Below are 22258 nucleotides of genomic sequence, written 5' to 3'. Positions count from 1 at the left end.
TGAATCCTTTGTAGATCCCAGGCCATTCATGAGCTTATCCCAATTAAATACTGTAGTTGCTCAAGATGCACAGAGAAGGAGAACTGAACAAAACAACTCGGAACAAGAATCTTTGGCCAATGAGAAAATGTAAACCTCTAAGGAGACCTGATTGAGTCCAGGAAAAGCATATTAGTGTAAAGAATTGGAGGATCTTTCTTGGTGGTGCTCATGTTTGTTCTGAAATAATTTAGTCTAGCCTATATTGAGGTTTTTAGAGTTTTGTAGTGGAATTCCAAACATTGTGAGTTCTCCTTCCAGCTTTTAAGAACTACAGTTGAAATCTTGATGATGTTGGAGGATCATCATCTTTTGCTTCATCTTCACGACTTCTGTGATGCCACAAATGTCCTTTAGAGAAAAAAACATGTATAGAAATAATGTTAGCACACTGCCAGATGCCCGAATATATGGAGCCTAAAGAGAGCCAACGAAGAGTCTGTTAGGAGACAGACTGGTTTGTTTCTATTGTACCAACCATCTCTGAGTTATCCAAGAATACCAGCTGACACCATGTGAGCCAAACACATGGGATGAGTTCTCAGAACCTGATAATCCATGGAACTGCTACTGACCCCTTCAGAGTCTTCTGAAAGACTTTCAAACACCTTGGTCTCCCAACTGGAAGATTCTTAGGAAATCAAACCAGTTGGACCAAACCTGAGAAAACATAGCTTGGTCCAAGACATTCTCTCTTGGCATCTGTGCAAATTGTCATTTCCTCAGAAACAAACAGGCGCCCTCCATCCCTTTTCCCCCATGCCAACTATTGGTATATCTCTCAAGCTTCCAGGTTATCTAGGCCCAAAATTTAGTAGAGACCACTGACACCAGAATTGGCATAACTGACAACTCTAGGAAAACCTTGTTTTGGGCCCCACTGACATATCAATAACGCTTAAGTCCAACTCCAAAGAAGGGATGGAACCAAAATTCAAATAATGAAACATAGAAAACTTGAATTTCCAGGAATTTACAGATAAGGAATAACAGAGTTTAGATAGGTCATAGAAATTATTCTTCACCCTGTAGGTGCCCAGCACTGATATCCCAACCCATCTCAAATACTGCTTTCTGGAGCACAACCAAAATCTTGTAACTGTATTTGACTGGGAGAGTAATCTAAGTATGACTATTTTGCCATACTTCATCAACCAAGGACATGAACGGGTCAAGCAGAAAAGTGTTCTCATTTTCTCTTCAGCTATCTGTATCACAGAGACCACATAGCGTGGTTCCTTCTCAGGTTCTTCCCACTGTCCATATCACTTTTTAACTCACACTTTGTCTAAGAGGCTGCTTGGCATTGTCTAAGTTTGGCTCCCAGCCCATCTCCCCCTCCATCACCGCCATATCCATGAACATTTCTAATGCGAGCTCTAGGTCCCTGGGAGGTACCCAGGCTGCTGGGGAAGTCTTCATGACCCCTATGCCTGTGGAGTGGGGGCACTTACCAATAAAACCCTGGACTCCTTGGCCTGATTTAGGCTTGTCTTCCTCTTCTAGCTTCTTCTTCCCCAATTTGGGGAACTTAACTTTCAATCTAATGCTTCTACTGTCGGTGTCTGAAGATTGTTCCTGGGAAACCACAGCAAAAGGAAGGTCAAAATTAGTTGCCTAACATTCAGAAGCAATTCCTAGAGGCCTGGCAAGTTGGTGAACAAGGATGGCTGCAGATAGATTTGCTATCTCTCCAAGTGTGGTAGACTAGTCCCATGCCCTAGGAAGGCAAATGATTTTTACCAAGATCCTACTCTGTGTCAGGTTCCTTGCTAAATACTTTAATAACTGCTCTCATATAAGCCCCCCCCACAACCTTGCAAGTGGCTATGAAATACTATTATTAAATCATCCCTATTTTAATTTTTTAAAGATTTCATTTATTTATTTGACAGAGAGACAGCGAGAGAGGGAACACAAGCAGGGGGAGTGGGAGAGGGAGAAGCGGGCTTCCCACGGAGCAGGGAGCCCGATGCGGGGCTCGATCCCAGGACCCTGGGATCATGACTTGAGCTGAAGGCAGACACTTAACCACTGAGCCACCCAGGCGCCCCTATCATCCCTATTTTAGAAATGAGGAAACAATGGCTCGGAGAGGTAAAATATTTTGCCTGAGGCCATGTGGCTAGGGATTGGAAGGGTGAGATTGCTAGGACCACCGTTAGCTCATATGGCACCTCTGCATGAATTAGAAAAAGCACCCCTTCTTTCAGGCATATGGTTCGATGAGCTACAACATACTTCCTTGGCTAAATACCTTCATATAGGGAAGAACCTGACTTACAGGCCACCTGCTTCCCTGACTGGAATGCAAAGAAGGTTCTCCACACATAGCTCTTAATTATGAATGTGTGTTCTCTGCTGTACAGATCAAACAGGCTCTTTAATTCCAGCTTAGCCTCCCAGCCCTCTCACCCCTGCTGAAGTGTGCTTATTTTACCACTGATCTTAGTAAAGCGTAGTTCCCAGGTTAACTTTGTTGCCAGAAAGTCCAGCCAAACACATTCCAAGAAACTTTGGGATTTTCATCTCTTCAAGATATTTATACCTCCAATCCTCTCCATTAGAGAAGGGGTATAAACCTGTCCTCCTCCTCCTCCTGATCCGACTCTCCAAAAATGACAGCATCCCCACAGCTATATTGTAGCCACTGCTGCTGCGCTTGATTTTCTTTTAAGCCACACATCTGCTAATGGAAGGCACTGAGGCTGCTATCCTCCCAGAGTGGGAGGGACAGGAAGCAGAGTGGGAGGGACAGGAAGCAGCAGAGAGAGGTGTTTTAACCACCCATATGGCCCAGGCACCAACCATTTAGAACAGATGTTGGCTGCAAACCACTGGTATTGACCATAATGGTATGTGCCAGATGAAATCCAGTTCCTAGTAGCAGGTATTGGGCAGGGAGGGGGAATTGTGACCAGAGAACAGCATAGAAAAAACCAATCTTGCTTATTCTTTCCCAATCATCTCCTGCCACAGAGTAGCTCTTCTTTTTGGTTATTTTTCCCATGGTCATCTAGTTTTTCAGTGTGCTTTCTGCCATGTCCTGTCTGCTTATGATGAGTAGATGGGAAGAGGGCGCTCCTTCAAGCTCAAGTTGAAAGCCACTACTGGACACCTTCTGCTACATCAGTCACTGGGTCCTGGCCCAAACTGGAAGGAACCAAGGAAGAAGCCCTATTCTTCTCTACTTCCTAATCCCCAGTTAACACACCTCTGGAACAAGGATTGAATTCATCCAGTCAATCTCGGATAGCTTTTCAAACTCCTTAGTCATGGTTTCCAGGGTAGTTCGCAGTGTGGCCTCATCCTCAGCATTTCTCAGCTGGTAAAGACAAGAAAAAGAGTGAGTATCCAGTGCCTAACACCCTGCCTTCATAAACTCTGGCTCTCTCCCACACTCCCAGTCCCTGCTAGTGGCCATGAGACCACAGGGTACCAACTTGTATCTCCTTTGGCCGTGGGATCGGTGGAAGGCGTAGCTAGCTCTTTACTTTCTCAATAGGGAGATCCAGGAAACAACCATATTGTGGTGATTTCCTTGGGGCTGGGCATGCTCACAGTCTGGCAAAAAGAGAGGCCTTTTGACCAGTATCAATTAACACGAGTTATACCCCTACAGCTTAGGGTCCAGAACAAGGGTCTTACCCCTGACCCTCAAGTCCCCAGAGACATCTTAAGTGTCCCCCTAAATAACAGCTATCAATTTCTAGTACATGCTGTATGCCAGGCATTGTGCATACATGATATCATTCTATGTTCCCAATAACTTTATAATACCTTACGAGGTACTATTCTCATTTTATAGACAAGAAAACAAACTCAAAGCAATTTGGTGCTCAAGATCACATGGCTACATAGAAACTCAGGTCTGTTTAACTCTATAGCCCACCCTATATACCACACTGCCCAGAAAAGATATGTGAGGTGGTCAGATGCTGGGGAATCTTTATTACATAGTTACCATAATTTAATGGCTCCTTTGTGAAGCAAGGAGAGGGCTAGAGAGAGATTGGCTCAAATTTTCCCTTTCTGGCAAAGAGGGTTTGCCTCCCCAAGCTGTGCTTTCTTTATTTTCTTTCTTTCTTTCTTTCTTTCTTTCTTTCTTTCTTTCTTTCTTTCTTTCTTTCTTTCTTTCTTTCTTTCTTTCTTTCTTTCTTTCTTTCTTTCTTTCTTTCTTTCTTTCTTTCTTTCTTTCTTTCTTCTTCTTTCTTCCTCTTTCTTCTTTCTTCCTTCCTTTTTCTTTTTCTTTCTTTCTTTCTTCTTTTTCTCTTTCTTTCTTTCTTTCTTTCTTTCATTTTTAAAAGATTTTATTTTTTCAGAGAAAGAGAGAGAGCACACAAGCAGGGAAGGCAGGGGGAATGGCAGGCAGAGGGAGAAGCAGTCTCCCTGCCAAGCAAGGAGTCTGATGTGGGGCTCGATCCCAGCACCCTGAGATCCTGACCTGAGCCAAAGGCAGACGCTTAACTGACTGAGCCACCCAGGCGCCCCCCCAAGCTGTGCTTTAGCCCCTAGCTAGTCTCTCTTTGTAATTTAGAAATGCGATCCAGATGGCTCATTCCACAGGTTCAGGAAACAAAACTTAAGCATTCCCTAATAATCCCCAGAACCCACGGGATGAACTCTGTACAGTCCATGGGAGAGTTAAAATGAATTCTTCTGGGACCATCTTCAACTCAGAAGAACCAAGTCCTAGACCAGCAACATAGCTGAGATAGTTCATGTTCCATTAAATAGTGAGCTGGGAGAACAGATGCATGTTGCTATCATTAGCCCTGACATACTTTCCAGCCCACCTAACTTGGCCTCACCTCTCCTCCCTCTCATATACTTTACTATCAATCTGGCACTTCTGTGGCTTCTAGCTGTGCATGGGCCACTTGATGCTCCAACCATAAATGGATCCTTGCCAACTGTCACAAATGGATGGCAGGTGGGGGATGGGTTGGAGATTATGGTCAGTCAGAATGGGATATGAGAGAGAAACAAGGCAGTGCTGACAAATAATCTTTTGCTTTACAACTAATGATTTAGGACAGTACAGAGTAGCCCAGATGCACAGGACATGTGTGTGCACATGGGGGTAGGAGGGGGGATAGCAGGTGTCAGGTAGAAATGGCTGTCACTTCAAGGTAAGGGAGAAAGGGGCAGGGAGTCCTTTGGGGCATACTTAACAGCAATTCTCAAAAGGGGTTTGGTAGTCAAACCCAAAACCACAGAGAAGAAAGAAGGATTTGGGGCCCTGGAAAATGATTTCTAATCATAATAGGAGAAGAATAAATTGGCTTCCTAATGACTTCCTATTTAGCATCCAGAGATTCAGGCTCTGAAAAATTCTAGGTGGTGGGTTTGGGTCTCATGCTCTGTTCTCCTATCCTTCTGGCTCTATAGGAGACCTTGTCCAGGACTCTCTGAGGTAAATGTGTGAACCGACTCAGAGGACTTCGTTGCTTATTTCTTGGTTTCTGTTCTAACACATCACTGGCCATAGTACAAGTGAGGTTGCCAAATAAAGGAAGTGAGAGTTACTGGGTGGGATTTACTTCATCATAAATCTCCATCCCTCTGCCAACACTGAGCTGCTTACTGCCCTTCTTCTTCAAGGGGAAGAATAACAACACCAAAATGAAATAAGCTTTATTTCCATACCACCTCTGACATAGCCTTTCCGGAGATACATGATTATTCTTAGCTGCTGCCTGCCCCCGGTCTCATCTGGATGTGCGTATGTGTGTGTGGGTCCTTATCAGGTCCTTAACTTGTATTAGGTGTGGTATATGCTCAGTTTGGGTTGTTGGCTGGCACAAACCAATTTTCATGCCATGAGCTTCAAGAAAGCCTGAGTGGCAATGAGAGGCCAAGCTCCCATATTTCCTGCTGTTCAGACTGCAAGGCCATTGAGCTCTGCCTATATATAGAAGGTACTTCTGTTGTTGTTTAAGGCTGAAAGATTCTAGCTTGGGGCTCAGATGCTGGGACAGCCTGGCCTGATTGCCTTAGCCACTCTGCCGCTTGTGCAGTGTGCCAATTAGATGTGCAAATGGAAAAGGGGAAGTGGATGCACTTCTTGCAATATCAACTCAGAAGCCCCTCTTCAAATAAACCTTAATTAGATGAGAGGCAAGAACAGCACCTGCCTCAGGGCTTTAGCAGCCAACCCAAAAGTGGGGTGGTCATGATCAGTTGACTCATCAGAGCACACTTGTCAAGTGTGCCTATGGGCTTTGCATTATGAGAAACATTCAACTATTCTTGTAGCTCAAAAACTGAGCTTCAGTCCATTTTCCCTAACACTAATAAAATCTACCATCTATCAGGCCGCTACTAGGTGCCAGGCCAGCTATGCCCTTAATATACAATAGCTAATTTAATTCTCACAACAACCTGGAGAGGTAGAGATTACAATTACTATTTTATAGATAGGGAAACCAAGACCCAGAGATGTGAGGTTACTTCACACAGCTTGGAAGTAACACAGTTATGGATTCAATTGTGTCCCCCCCGACCACAAGAAAGATATGTTTAAATCCTAGCTCCCAGTACCTCAGAATATGACTTTATTTGGAAATGGCATCATTGCAGATGAGGTCATACTGGAGTAGGGTGGGCCCCTGATCCAATATGACTGGTGTCCTTATAAGAAGATGGTCATGTGAAGACAGAGAGACACAAGGAGAATACCATGTGAAGATGGAGGATTGGAGTAATGCTTCCACAAGCCAAGGAATACCAAAGATTGCCGGCAAGTCACCAGAAGCTAGGAAAGGGCAAGGAAGGATTTGCCTACAGTTTTCAGAGGCAATATGGCCCTGCTGACATGATTTCAGCTTCTAGCCTCCAAAACTGTGAGATAATAAATTTCTGTTGTTTTAAGTTACCCAGGTTTCAGTACTTTGGTACAGAAGCCTTACAAAATGAATAGAGTTAGTGAGTGGCAGATTGGGGATTTGAACCTAGAGCTTCCCACTAGTCTATATTGTCTTCCCACATGGTGACAAAGGTATATGGAAACTTGGGAGATATAGAGCAGCTCAAAAGAGTTCACCCCTTTCTACTGAACCTGTGTTAAGTATGATGAGAATACCCTACTTTTGACTGGCCTGGTCTGGACCCAGGAGACATTTGCCAAAGGAGAGGGAGAGACTTTTCTTCAAGGATATGGTTGTCACTATGGATTAGCATAACCATGAATTGATACAATCAATGACAACCCTGGGTGAGGATGACACCGCAGGGACTTCCAGGTAAGCACCTGGCCAAAATATTCCTACGTGTCTTCCAACACCCTAGAACCAAGCATAGACCATGACCATCTTCAAATGGAATACTTTGCCCTCCCTCATTCCAACCCCCTCCACTCACCAAGTTTTCATCCAGGAAAGCTTTGGTGTCATCGTAGAGCCCTTTAAGACTAAATGTAACATCTACTGCATCATTTCTGCTTAGAGTCTGAGAGAAGAAAGGAAAAGAAAGGAAGGGAAAGGACAAAGACAGAGGAGTTGTTGGTTAGTAAGCATGCAGCTGGCTTCTCTGTAGGAAGGTAGGAGCAGGCTAGTAGGATGTGGCCATAGGTGAAAAAGTAATATTCAAAATATAGCACAACTAGTACAGCATGGACATCAACCAATCAGAACTGACATAACCAGAGCTGTCAACTACTGGTACAGACTGGTGTGTCCTACGAAGAGGTGCGGCACACCTTGGCATTTGATGCCATTGATTGACTGCTATGGATACAGTGAAATAGGAAATATGGAAACCAGAGAATAAATCTGATGCTACTTGTTGCTGCTATATTCAAAACCTCCTTTCCCATGGTAGGTGGGGTTAGGCCCAACCATCTCTTTTCGAAACTCCAGGCTTCGAGCTCTAGGCCTCCACCAACTCAGTCTGGTTGAAAATAAATAGGAAACCCACGTTTCAGGAAGCTTTGATCCAATACGTGGCCCTTCTGTATTGTTTGCCTAGCACTAAAGTTACTTTTTAAAAAGAATCACTTAAATCTTCTGGCAGTGGGTAAAGTCATGGGATGGCACATTTAACATCAAGTATCCTAATCTAGACCTTTCCCTCAAGACGGAAACCAAGGCAGCCTGGAGCTCAGGTTTCCATGACAGGCATCACCTTAACAGGTTATACAGGGATCCACTCGGGATGAGGAAGTGCCAATGCCAAGTTGCTCTCTATCCGTTGGCTATTTCTCCCATGAGGCCAGTGTGGTTGATAGCTATCAGGATGAGGGCTAGCTCTCAGGCTGATGAAATCTGCTATGGAATTTCCCCAGTAGCCACCCTGCACCTATAACAAGTGAAGGAATACCTCTACTTCCCCTCTACTCTATTGATCAGTTTCCTGCCGTATCATTTGCCCAGTTTCTCCACCCAGCCTCTGGCTCACTTTTCTTCACTTTCATCCCCTTTCCTATTTGGTTTGACTCCTTTTCTTCATCTGCCCCTTCCTTTCTTACCTCATTGGGAATGCAGGAAGCTGCACCTGCCTCATTGCCACTGTCTTGGCTGTAAAATATGTCATTCAGAATGTTAGCACTGGCATTCACAGAATCCATGAGAACAGACACATGCTGGTGGACCTTGCTCAGGTCAGTAAGTCTGTAAGAAAACAAGAACAGATGAATGGGTCTGGAAATTCTAAAAAACTTCTCGCCTGGGGTGCTGGTGAGGGTTGGGTTGAAGGTAGAAATGAGAGCTCTGGGTACCTGGGTTGGGTAGCAAACTATGCCAGAAAATGTTTCTGATCTTCTCTAGGTATTTGTCTTTATCCATCCTTATCTCACCTGAATTAGATACTAGGTACTTTGGGAGAGTGGGAGGTCAGGCTAGAGAAGGGAAGCTGACTTTAAGAACTCTGAGGCCCTCTTGATATTTAAGGGCAAGGATAAATATTCTGAGTCCTATGGGGTCTGGGGCATCAGGAGGTCAAAGTTCATCTCTGGGGCTAAAGGAAGAGGTTCAAGCTGGCTTATTGTTGAGCACAAAGACTATTTCCTGCCTGGATTGTCAGGGTCCCTGTCAATCTTCAGAGCTCTGGGAAGGACTCCTTTCTGAGGCCAGGCTCCTTAGCAGCCAATAGACACAAGTTAGCTTCTTTTCCCTATCTGTTCTTGGGATTCCCAGCCCTGTATCTGGGCCAGTCCTCTTACCTGCTGATGAGGTTTTCTGCAAGCCGAGCTAAGCGCTGCATCTGGGCATACTCCTCATCAGAGAGGCTATCCTGAGATTCCTGGGAGTCCAGCTGGGGTTGAGAGGCAGCTTGAATTTCACTATGCTTGCACTCCCACATTTTCATTGAGTTCTCAAAGTCCTGAAAATGAAGATAGTGGCAGATCCTGATGATCACGATAGCTAAGAGGGTACATGACAAATCTGTTTGTGAGTCTGATTTTTGTGGGGACAGTGGGTAAAGGAGAAAGAGGACCCCATCCATTCTTCTATATACTCATCTACACACCTGCACATCTATCCTTCATTTTATTCACTGTCCCTTTCCTACTAGGCACTGTTAATTTTTGTTGTTGTTACTGTGCTGCATCTTGGTACCACATGCTTCAGTCAGATAGATGTTAACCTTCTAGAAGCTCCTATATGAGGGTATCATATTTATAAGACAGTGGAGCACCTTTCATGCTCCTTTCTTTGCCAAATCTAGGCCATACGTTGTGATGGATTTTAGAGCCAGACATATCTAGTTTAATTTTGAATTGTGCTTCTGTCATTTACTGGTTGTATGATCTTTAGCACATATTATTTAAACTCTCTGGTTTTCATTTTCCTCACCTGTAAAATAGGAATAAGAGTATCTTCTTCATAGGATTGTTGGGAGTACCTACTTGAGAGAATATATGTGCACAGCACAAAGTAGGCAGTTTGTAAACTAGACTTCCCTTCCCTTCTCTGTTGCTATTTTTATGGATGGTTCACAGGTCAGAGTGGAAGAAAGTCTCCAGGTACTGAACATCTGATCAATAATGGCTTCTTTCTAGCTTTAGATGGTTTGACTGAAGTGGGTGGCATTTGCAAATGCAGCATTTTCAATCTTAGAGAAACTTAAAGACCATATTCAATGAACAATCTCTTGTCAAAGGAGATATCTCCATAGCTACTTGAGGCCTTTAGTTCTCTGTGCAGTGGAGGGAGAGGAACAACTTTGTCTAAAACCAAAGGAGGGAGCTCCTTGTCTCACTCTCTTGACAGTGGTTTGCAAATGTCAGTATATGACAGAATGTCTCAGAGAGCTTATTTACAAATGCAATTCCCAGGAACTACCCATCCCCATTCTGATTCAGTGGGTCTGGTGTGGGGCCCAGGAATGTGCATTTCTAATAAGCACCCAAGGTGACTCTGATGTAAGTGGCACGCAGACCTCCCATTGAGGAATTCTGCCTGACTGGAAGTATTCAATACTCAAGTGACAGCTATAGAGGAGACAATATAGGAGAAGGGTGAGATTTTCCTTTCTTACCCGATCTCTTGTCAACATTTGGGCAGCATTCTTGTATCTAATCTTGATAAGGCCTGGCCTCTGAATCCAGGCCTCTCCATCCACCTGCACTGGGATACCTTCTTCACCATCAATGGTTATCATCACCTCATGGCACTGCCAGAGAAGAGGAGGGAGGATGGGGGAGAAAAATGAGGCCACTACTACAGATCAATCTGATAATCCCACAGTAATGGCCTTAATGTGTATCTGAAGCAGGACTGGCAAGGATGTGAATCAGATTATCTCAGGGAAAAACACCTGTTTCCTATGGGCTTTTGGCTCCTTTTGGTCCCTATGACCTCTGTCTCCAACCTTAGCCAGCACCTTACCACCCACCAGATAACCTCCCTCTACCCTGGCACTCTTACACCCAGTTATTTTGTGGGACTACTCCACATTCTAGGTTGTAGCCTCAAAGCCCAGGCTTTTCTGGTGCCCACCCAACCCTTGCCTACCTGGGCGATGCGATGATGATGCAGGTTAATGATACGGGACATTGCCATTTGTACGGAACCAAAGATAGCCACTACCTCCAGCTTCCCATCATCTATTGCAGGAGCCTCATATTCCTGAGAAGGAAAAACTATGTCACATATCCCACCCTTGAGAAACCACACCCTGTCTATCACAAGCACATATGCTGTGAAGGCTCCTGGTGAGATTTTTTCTAGATCATGAAGAGTGGAAAAACTGTATATTAAAAGGGGAAAGATGAGGTCAGGAAACCAATCTGGGAGAAAGGCACTGAGATCACAATTCTTAGCCCCTTTTGAGATCACAACTCTTAGCGGGTTCCCCCAAACCTCCCCCCTGTCCAATCTAGCTTCATAAATTCCTAAGGCCAGTCCCATTGGCCTCATGACTTTCTTGGGTGAGCTCAGAGGAAAGGAGTCATGGCCAATTTCCCAGGAGGTTTTATTGACAGAACTCCTTGGAGAAAAGAGAAACCTTTTAAGGATCTTTCAGGCATGAGGAGTAGAAAATTCAAAGTCCAGGCAACACCTAAGATTTGATCTGATCCTGAGGCCTTTGGTTGATTCTTTTGCTTTGGGATGGTAATTGCCTTAAAGAAAAACCTGATCACATAGCTGAGCTAATAAAAGTTCCCAGTCTATCTCCTATTCCCCCATTGTCTACTTCCTACACCAGTCAGTCCAGCTACCCTTTCTGAGAGACCTTAGAGGGCTCAAGCCTTTTTCCTTCCCTATTCCTTGTTCCATACTCACTGTGGTTGCTGTGCTGCTTCCCCAAAAGTTGACACCTCCAGCATAGCTGGTAATGTTGAGCACTACAATGCCTTGCAGGTTTGGCAAGGAGATGGCTTCTCCATCACACTGAAAGAAAAGAGTGGTTCTCATTTGTTGGCCCTTCAGATACCCGTGCGGAGGGACCTTTACAGAGATGGGGGAAGGGCTCTGTCTTCTCTTCATGCTATCATTTTCTTTTTTCTTTTTTTTTTTTAAGATTTTTATTTACTTATTTGACAGAGAGAGACAGCGAGAGAGGGAACACAAGCAGTGGCAGGGGGAGAGGGAGAAGCAGGCTTCCCGCCGAGCAGGGAGCCCGATGCGGGGCTCGATCCCAGTACCCTGGGATCATGACCTGAGCCAAAGGCAGACGCTTAACAACTGAGCCACCCAGGCGCCCCTTTGCTATCATTTTCTTATCCACAAAATAGAAATCTATCTTTATGCCTTCCTCCCAGGAGCTGCGAGGGACGATCAGAGTTAAAGCTTGGGAAGAACCAAAGAAATAGGGAAAAGTTGATTTCCAAAGTAATGAGATTTCCTTTCTCCACGTCCAAGAAGTATTGCCCTCTTTTCCACTCACCTCCAGGTGTACTCGTTCTTCCAGTTTCCTATAAGAGCGCTGGAAAAGTTCCTTGCTTCCCAGAAGGCCATACCACATTTTGTTCTTAAGGCGGCTACTATAGGGAGATAAGGATAGAGAAAGATAGAGGGTGAATAATATAAATGAATGAAGAAAAGCAAGAGAAGACACCATCTTATTCCTCAAGTGCCTTCCTTTTAAAAAAAGGTTTTTTTTTTTTTTTTAATTCCAGTATAGTTAACATACAGTGTTATATTAGTTTCAGGTGCACACTATAGTGATTTAACAATTCTATACATTACTCAGTGCTCATCATGATAATTGTGCTCTTTAATCCCCACCACCTATTATACTTATCCCCCAACCACCTCCCCTCTGGTAACCATCAGTTTGTTCTCTATACTTAAGAGTCTGTTTTTTGGTTTGTCTATTTTCTCTTTGTTCATTTGTTTCTTAAATTCCACATATGAGTGAAATCATATGGTATTTGTCTTTCTCTGACTGACTCATTTCACTTAGTATTATATCCTTTAGATCCAGCCATGTTGTTGCAAATGGCAAGAATTTGTTATTTTTTATGGCTGAGTAATATTCCATTGTGTGTGTGTGTGTGTGTGTGTGTGTGTGTGTGTGTGTGTGTGTGTGTGTGTGTGTGTACAGTGTGTACACCACATCTTCATCCATTCATCTAAGGATGGATACTTGGGTTTCTTCCATATCTTGGCTATTGTAAATAATTCTGTAATAAATATAGGGGTACATATATCTTTTCAAATTAGTGTTTTCATTTTCTTTGGGTAAATAGAATGGAATTACTAGATTATATGGTAATTCTATTTTTAATTTTTTGAGGAAACTCCATATTGTTTTCCACAGTGGTTTGCACTAGTTTGCCTTCCCAACAGTGAAAGAGGATTCCTTTTTCTCCACATCCTTGCCAACACTTGTTGTTTCTTGTGTTTTTGATTATAGCCATTCTGATAAGTGTGAGATGATATCTCATTGATGTTTTGATTTACATTTCCCTGATGATTAGTGATATTGAGCATCTTTTTCATGTATCTGTTGGCCATCTGTATGTGTTCTTTGGAGAAATGTCTGTTCACATCTTCTGCCCATTTTAACTGGATTATTTGTTTTTCTGGTGTTGAGCTGCATAAATTCTTTATATTTTGGATACTAACCCCTTATTGGATATATCATTTGCAGATATCTTCTCCCATTGAGTAGGTTATCTTTCTGTTTTGCTGATTGTTTCCTTTGTTGTGCAAAAGGTTTTTATTTTGATATAGTCCCAATAGTTTATTTTTGCTTTTGTTTCCCTTGCCAGAGGAGACATATCTAGAAAAATGTTGCTACAGTCTATGTCAGAGAAATTACTGCCTGCACTCTCTTCTAGGATATTTATGGTTTCAGGTCTCACACTTAAGTCCTTAATCCATTTTGAGTTTATTTTTATGTATTGTGTAAGAAAGTGGTCCAGTTTCATTCTTTTGCATGTAGCTGTCCATTTTTCCCATCATTTGTTGAAGAGAATTTTCCTATTGCATATTCATGCCTCCTTTGTTGTAGATTAATTGACTATATAATCATGGGTTTATTTCTGGGCTCTCTATTCTGTTCCATTGATCTATGTGTCTATATTTGTTTTTTTTTTAAAGCTTTTATTTATTTATTTATTTGACAGAGAGAGAGAGAGAGAGAGAGAGTGAGAGAGGGAACACAAGCAGGGGGAGTGGGAGAGGGAGAAGCAGGCTTCCTGCCAAACAGGGAGCCCGATGCGGGGCACGATCCCAGGACCCTGGGATCATGACCTGAGCCGAAGGCAGACGCTTAACAACTGAGCCACTCAGGCGCCCCTATGTGTCTATATTTGTGCCAGTACCATCTCCAAGTACCTTCTTATAGAGAGGAGTCATGTCAGATGGTAAGTGGACACAAGAGGGGATGCTAGGATAATGTAACCTGTACCCCTATGCAAACACCTCCTGAAATGGGTTCCTGGGCCCTCTGGAAGCCTCAGCATCACCTCAATTTGCTGTTTTTCCTTGATGCTGATATTAGCTCAGACTTGGAAGACACAGGCTATATTCAGAAAGCAATATTCATAAAAAACTATGAGCATAACTGGTTTATACACACCAGCTAGTCTGGCAAGTGCCATTCCCAGAGCATAAAATTTCAGCTGCTTGGGATCAATTTCATTTGAAACATATGACTCTTATACTGCAATATATTTGAAGCATAACTTTTCTGGCAAAGTGGAGGGATTTTCCAAGACCTGTATATTAAACCAGTGCCATAGAATAGAGCTAAGCTTACTAGGCAGATTGTAGAGGAGGAGCCAGTGGAGAGAATATGGGAAGGCAAATGATGTCAGGAGACTTGGGGTGGATGTGGGAAGGACAGGGTTCCACTGACTGTAAGATCTCTGATAAAAACAGGCAGGGGCTTACAATCACTAAAAAGGTTGGATAGAGTTTACTATGAGTTTTTTTTTTTTTTACTATTTAAATACCTTTTACTGGTATTAAATCAGATGTATGTATATTTTAATAAGTACAGTACATAATCATTTTTGTGTTATTCCTGTACAACATTCCAGACTTTTAGCTTTCATACCTGATTATGATTTGGATGCCTAAAAAATGTAATAGAAGCAGATTTTATAGTTACTATTATTCCATGTACTGTATAATGAGAAATATTCTTCCATTGCACAAGCTTCCTTTTGGTAGTCAGCAAGGCCATTTAGAAGTATGACTATGAAACTCAGTTTACTTCCCAAAATTCTTTACTCACTCTCTTTTTTATTTCTTTCTTTAAATTATTTTTTATTTAAACACAATTTAATTAACATATACTGTATTATTAGTTTCAGGGGTAGAATTCAGTGATTCATCAGTTGCACACAACACCCAGTGCTCATTACTTCAAATGCCCTCCTTAATGCCCATCACCCAGTTACCCCATCCCCCTACCTGCCTCCCCTCCAGCAACCCTCAGTTTGTTCCCATAGTTAAGACTCTCTTATGGTTTGTCTCCCTCTCTGTTTAAAAATAGAGCTACCCTATGACCTAGCAATTGGACTACTAGGTATTTATCCAAAAGATACAGACATAGTGATCTGAAGGGCACATGCACACCAATGTTTATAGCAGCGATGTCCACAATAGCCAAAATATGGAAAGAGCCCAGGTGTCCATAAACAGAAGAATGGATAAAGAAGATGTGGGATGTGTATATTTATATAATGGAATATTACTCAGCTATCAAAAAGAATGAAATCTTGCCATTTGCATTGACATGGATGGAACTAGAGGGTATTATGCTAAGCAAAATAAGTCAGTCAGAGAAATACCATATGATTTCACTCATATGGAATTTAAGAAACAAAACAGATGAGTATAGGGGAAGGGAAGGAAAAATAAAATAAGATGAATATTATGAACTTTTAGAGTGACAATAAGTCACTACAAGGCATGAATTTTGAAATGTAAGAAGGCTCAAACAAAATTATTTGGACTCTTGTTTGAAGTCATAAGTTCTCTGGGCACTTTAGCTTCCTCATATATAAAAATAGGAGTTTAGTTATATGGAAATTCGAAATACCTAGAACAACCAAAACAATTCTGAAAAAGAACAAATTTGGAGGACTTTCATCTTCCAATTTTAAAACTTACTATAAAGTTATAGTTATTAAGACAGTGTGAAGATAGACATATAGAATTATGGAACAGAAGTGAGAGTCTAGAAAAAAACCTTTACATTTTTCATCAATTGATTTTTGACAAAGGTGCCAACACAATTCCTTGGGGGAAAGGATAGCATCAAAAATGGTGCTGCACTAACTGGATCTTCTTCACATGCAAAAAGACCAGCTTAGACCCTTGCCTCACGCCATACAAAAAACTAACTCAAAGCAGGTCATAGACTTAAATGTAAGAGCAAAAACAACACAAATTTTAGAAGAAAGGAGCAAATTTTTGAGGTTAGGTGAAATTGTTTAGCTATGCCATCAAAAGCATGGTCCATAAAAGAAAACAATTGATCAATTGGAACTCGTCAAAATTCAAATCTTTTTTATTTCAAAAGACACCATTAAGAAAATTAAAAGACAGACAACAACAAAAAAAGACAAGCAACTGAATGAAATCTTGTCATTTGCAACAATATGGATGGACCCAGAGACTGTTATGCTAAGTGAAATAAGTCAGACAGAGAAAGACAAATACTGTATAATTTCACTTATATATGGAATCTAAAAACAAAACAAAACAGAAAAAGATTCATAAATACAGAACACAAACTGGTGGTTGCCAGAGGGGATGTGGGTGGGGAAATGAACAAAATAGATACAGGGGATTCACAGGTACAAAAGTCCAGTTATAATATAAATAAGTCACAGAGATGAAATATACAGCATAGGGAATGTAGTCAATAATATCTTAATAATATTTTATGGTGACAGATGGTAACTACACTTATCCTGGTGAGCACTGAGCAATGTATAGAATTGTTGAATCAGTATGTTGTACACCTGAAACTAATAGATTATATGTCAATTATGCTTCAATAATTAAAAAAATAAATATATAAAGTAGAAAGAAAAATCACCCTGCAATTGAATCCCTATGAAATAATCACTGGAACATTGTTTTATAATTATAAACCCTTTTCTATGTACATCTATGCATACTTATTTAAAAATGTTTACTATAAAATGAGTCATAAAAAAGACAAGCAATTGGAAAATAATATTTGCAAAACACATATCTGATAAAGTACTTGTTCCTCAGCCCGGGTCTGCTCTGAGAAAGAAGTTCTGGTGGCGAGTGGCAGGGGTGATGGTGGGGTGTGTGCTTTTTTTTACTTATAGTTTCAATTTACAAGAACTCTGAGGCTGCCTTAGGGTATGTCTATAGTACAAAAGTACTAAAAGGTGTTAAGTAACCTAATACTAGATGGGGTAAAATCAATGGATCCTGGGGAACCAGGTTAGGAACACCAAGAACCAGTATGGCAATCTTTGATAATTTGTAGCCTTGCCAAGCAAAAACGACTTAAGCCACTACTAGGACCTGGTCAAGCTCTCACAGACAGAACAACGGTAGAAAATTTGCTGAATCAAGTCAGTGTAATCTGTTTTCAATAACAGTAACACTATGAGCTCTGTTACACAGCAATCTATAGGTCTAAACTATGTAGGCAGCTCCAAGTTCAGGATGCCAAAGCAGAGTCATCACAGATCAGGTCAACATTTAGAATAAGCCATCCCACTAGGCTAACATTGGGAACAACGTGTTTTACTTCTAAAGAACCTCTTTCTCTTGCTTGTCTGAAAGGTAGGGCATGTAGGAATATATGTGTATATTGTAATTGTGTGTTTGCATGTAGGGAGGGGAGTTTCTTTTCCTTACTTGTATTGTCCTGGGTGTTCATCTCTTCTGGTGTTGAATTCCAGAGAAATTTTAGCATCCAGTCCAATTCCAAAATAGTTGTTCATGACACACCTTTCTTTGAAGCGTCTGAAATTAGCCAAAGGAAAGAAGAGGACAGACATTGGTGCAGGAAAGAAGTGCCATTATCATTAGGCTGAAGACTTTATCGGCATGATTGAATACCACTGAGGGAGGGCCTCCCCTACATTGGGCACAAGACTTTATGTTTGCGACAGGAACGTATAGATGTTTTACTGTGTTAACACCTAGCTTGTTTGCTTTAAGAGAGGGCACCCAGCCAGGTGGGAGGATTCAGTGGGATTGGTCATAATAAAGAAATCATCTTTGGAGGCCCTTAGATATGAGTGGTCAATATTTTCTTCACATATAATAAAGGGAAATACTAACTGACTTATTCCCATAAAGAACTTTTAAGCATCTCAAATAAATATGTATGATGAAAGTAAAGTCTGCAGTACTGTTTTCAGAGATGTCTGAACTCCTTTGTAGCACTTTCACATCAAAGGGCAAAGTGACCACATGTTTGAGGGAAAAGACTGATAAAAGAGGGTAGATATGTACACAACCAAAAAGCCAGGCATTTTTTTTTTTTTTTTATTCTTCTGCATCCATCTTGGGTGTCAACATCAAAACCAGTGTGCTGGAACCAGTTAGTACTAGCTCATATAAGCTGATTATGCCTATTATGTCCCAATTCTGCATTCAATGGAATTATATCAGTAGCTTGAAATGAATCACAGACCTGCACCTCTGAAACAAATAATACATTATATGTTTAAAAAAATAAAAAGAAGATAGTAGGAAGGGAAAAATGAAGGGGGGGAATCGGAGGGGGAGATGAACCATGAGAGACTATGGACACTGAGAAACAAACTGAGGGTTCTAGAGGGAAGGGGGGTTGGGGGAAGGGTTGGCCTGGTGATGGGTGTTAAAGAGGGCACGTACTGAATGGAGCACTGGGTGTTATACGCAAACAATGAATCATGGAACACTACATCAAAAACTAATGATGTACTGTATGGTGATTAACATAACATAATAAAATAAAAAAAATGTTTAGTGGAAAAAAACATTTAGTGGAAAATGACATATTTAAGTATCCAGTAGTATGGGCTGATATTATATAATGAATCAAATGATATAATATGTGAATAAAAAGCAGTAATTACAATTCTATGTAAAAAATAAAAAAGAAATAGGTTATGGTGGGAGGGTTTGTATTAGGAAGAAATCAGGATTTTTTTCCCCCAGAGAACTAGTTGTTAAACATTTGGCAGCATACCACTGATTAAAACTCATAAGGTGGGTCCATGAGACTTCAGACATGAGTGTAAGCCAATGGTGAAGTAGAGGGGAGTGGGGTTGGAGATAGGAATAAATGAGAAGCTGCAGTTAACTGAAGTAATTGCCAGCTGTGTCCTTCTTTTGAGAAACTGAAAACGAGTACAGTTTAGTTACTTAATCATAGATAATTTTTTTATTCATTACTAAAATGACCCCACATCTCTCACATGAGATTTGCCTCCCTCAACTGCAGTCTGGAGATTGGGGTTTCTCTAGGTGATATCCAAACTGATCTTAATGGAACTCAAAAGGAGCGAATGTGGTGCAACCTGGCTGCTGGGAATATTTGAAAGAGGCAGGGCTAATGAAAGAGATGCCCTTAGATTTTCTATCTAGTCCCCTAAATGCTCATTTATTTTTTAGCACCTCCAATTATTTACTGTTGAAAGCAACAGTGGAATAACAGATCCTTTGAAATAACAACAGCTAACATTTATTAAGTATTTATAATGAGAATAACAATAATTACTGTTAACACATATAGCACTTAACTATGTTGAGCATTGTTCAATGCAAGTACTATGCATATATAAACTGAATAAACACAAGAAACATAATGTGGCTAATTCTACAATTATCTTCATTTTATAATGAGAAAACTAAGGCTCAGATTGGTTGAATTACTTTTGTAAGGTCACACAACTAGGAAGCGGAGTCAGGATTTGACTCTGCATATCCTTAGACTATTTTAACCAGAGAAAGAAGGAAGTAAAAAGTGGTGGTAGGGCTAAATACTTACATAGTTTCCGGTGTAAAATGTAAATGCTCCAAATTGAGGTTATCTAGGTCTTCACTTTTCAGAGAAGATATAGTAGACAAAGTGCCACGACGAGAACCTAGACACAAAAGACGTCACCTTGGTGTCAGATGCAAACAAGAAAGCCCTTCCCTCACTTGCATTTCACCCTCTTTTCTATGTGGGGCCAGGGTCAAGGTCAATGACTTTTTCTTAGATTATAATCAAGGTTCTCAGTCCAAAGAGGGATCATCTTAGATGGACATGGACTTCCTCTGAGAGAATAGTAAGATGGGGCTGCTTGCTTGCTGGCAGTGAAAACAGCTTCAAATCTTGAGTTTCATCAGGCCAGCCTTTTCAAAGTACCTAATGAGGTCATTACTTCTGGATATTGGCATGGGATCATATACTGTGAGGTTTCCGGGAAAGAGGGAGGGATATCTACTGCAGAGTAGGATTATGGCTAAAGAAAGATGCATGAGAACACATCTTTATTCTCTGGGAGCTAGAAGACAGTGATGAAGGCTAGAATAAGAAAAGGAAAGAAAGATCCTTACGGTGTCTTGGGCTCATCTGGCTAATATCTTCTGAGTCATCTTCCAGGAAGAACATTGAAGTAAAGTTCTTAACCGATATTGTCTGTCGGCTTTGCTCATCCAGAACTATGGAGGAAAAGTGGAAGGAAAAAAGGAAGGAAGGAGGGAGGGAGAAAGCAAGGTAGGAAGGAAATAAGGGAGGGAGGGAGGAAGGGAAAAAGGAAGGTAGGAAGGAAGGAAGGAAGGAAGGGTGGGAGGGAGAAAGGAAGGTAGGAAAGGAGGGAGTGAGAGAGGGAGGGAAGGAGAGAGGGAGAAAGAAAGGGAGGGGGTGAGGGAGGGAGGGAGGAAGGAAGGAAGAAAGGAAGGAGGACTGGTTATATTTGGTTGAGCACTTCTTAAGCATCTCTTTTGTTTAGTTAATGCCAGTCAGTGTGTGGGTAGACAGTAGAGATCCCCAGTTGACTTTCTCCTCTCCTCCACAATGCTGTTTGTAGTCTTAGCTTTCTTACAACATTGCCCCCATGTCTCTTCATATCCATGCCTGAGCTTTCTGTTTTACTGGTTACTCTTTTTCTGTCACCCAGTAAATGTAGTGTGAGTAGAAGCTCAGGGCCTGGGGCAGGGGAGCAAGGTGGGAAACCCTCTGTTCTTCTGTCTTCATTATCACCTCTTTGTTAATTCATTTACTCGCATTACTTTTTTTTCCAGACTTGAGCCTCTAGGACCATGCCATCCTTTCATTCAAATGTTTCATCCATTCCAAGAATATTTGAGAAGTGTCCTTCCGTTCACCAGCCTATAGACTGTATAGCTCAGGTGCTCAACCTGTGCTCAAGCTCATAGGTTCAATCTTATCCTACTAGGGGTGCCTTTCTCTGCCCCATTGTCACAAGCTGTACCTGTAAATCTGACTTATATGTTGATGGAGCAGGCTGAGGGTTAGTTGTAATAAGATTATGGCTACATCTCCACTACTTAGAAACTAACTACAGAAATAGAGGCAAATTGGCTGTTTACTACATTTAGAGTGCAGAATGGAGATTTCCCTTCTTTCTGGGAAACTTGGCTGAGGCTATATTAAAGGTAGGAGAAGGTACCATGGCTAAAAGTCAGAGGCCAGCCAAAGGGACTTCCTTGCTACATGGACTTCTACTCAATCCCAACAGTTCAGGTAGAGCACACTTGGTCTTATACCATTTTCTGATCTGTTTTTCAAAGAAGCATTGTGTGTAGGGGGGAAGAAGTGGGAGCCAAAATGTTAAATTAAGAAGTTGGAGGAGTTGAAAGGGTTTTCATTCTGAGTTGAAAGCTTACAGATGTCATGAGTTGTGGGAAATGGCAATCAATGCCAGAGATCCCAGGACCACTCTCAAGGCCCTTATGCCTGATTAATACTATGTAAGACATGCACAGATGAACATTCTTTTCTTTTTAAAATAGTCACAGGCTTGGTGGTTGAAAGGAAATAGGAACAGGTGGAAAAAAATTCCAGGACTGATGGTGGAAGCTGACAGAACTTTGAGCCAGGCCACTTAGGAGCTGTAATTGTTCAGGATGAGTGTTAGTTCCAAAAATAAATGAGTAGCAAGAATTGAGTGCCTGGGAAGTAGGAGGAGCCAAAGAGACAGCTTATTAGGACTGAGGCTTTTCAAATTAGCAGTCTGAGGACTGACTTTGGATGCTATATGAATGCAGAATCAAGTCAAGTTTTGGTAGTGGAGTCAAATAGCAGACCCGGAGTGAGGGAAATCAGTAATCCATCCACTGGAACCTTCTCTTTCCCTTACGTCAATCACCACAACTCTGGGACC

General features: G+C 41.6%; 1 protein-coding gene across 2 annotated transcripts in view; it reads right to left on the bottom strand.

The window, feature by feature from the left end:
- Window positions 1-310: 310 nt before the first annotated feature.
- The window catches only part of DGKK (diacylglycerol kinase kappa), a 150236-nt gene continuing 128288 nt past the window's right edge, over window positions 311-22258 (bottom strand). For both annotated transcript variants that reach the window (XM_088029012.1, XM_088029013.1), the window contains exons 16-28: window positions 20469-20573; window positions 19915-20011; window positions 17790-17897; window positions 12370-12466; window positions 11766-11873; window positions 10995-11108; window positions 10519-10653; window positions 9200-9360; window positions 8507-8648; window positions 7402-7488; window positions 3254-3364; window positions 1494-1617; window positions 311-390 (exon numbers count right to left, since the gene is read on the bottom strand). In XM_088029012.1, coding sequence (XP_087885138.1) covers window positions 311-390; window positions 1494-1617; window positions 3254-3364; window positions 7402-7488; window positions 8507-8648; window positions 9200-9360; window positions 10519-10653; window positions 10995-11108; window positions 11766-11873; window positions 12370-12466; window positions 17790-17897; window positions 19915-20011; window positions 20469-20573 — 1469 coding nt within the window. The remainder of the gene's footprint in view (window positions 391-1493; window positions 1618-3253; window positions 3365-7401; window positions 7489-8506; window positions 8649-9199; window positions 9361-10518; window positions 10654-10994; window positions 11109-11765; window positions 11874-12369; window positions 12467-17789; window positions 17898-19914; window positions 20012-20468; window positions 20574-22258) is intronic.

This window comes from Eumetopias jubatus, unplaced genomic scaffold (assembly GCF_037043125.1).
Source record: "Eumetopias jubatus isolate StellerSeaLion01/CBP00866 unplaced genomic scaffold, mEumJub1_p1.0 scaffold_11, whole genome shotgun sequence".
In the NCBI taxonomy this organism is placed as follows: domain Eukaryota; kingdom Metazoa; phylum Chordata; class Mammalia; order Carnivora; family Otariidae; genus Eumetopias; species Eumetopias jubatus.
The sequence above is the reverse complement of the archived record's forward strand: the minus strand, read 5'-3'. Positions and strand labels throughout refer to the sequence as shown.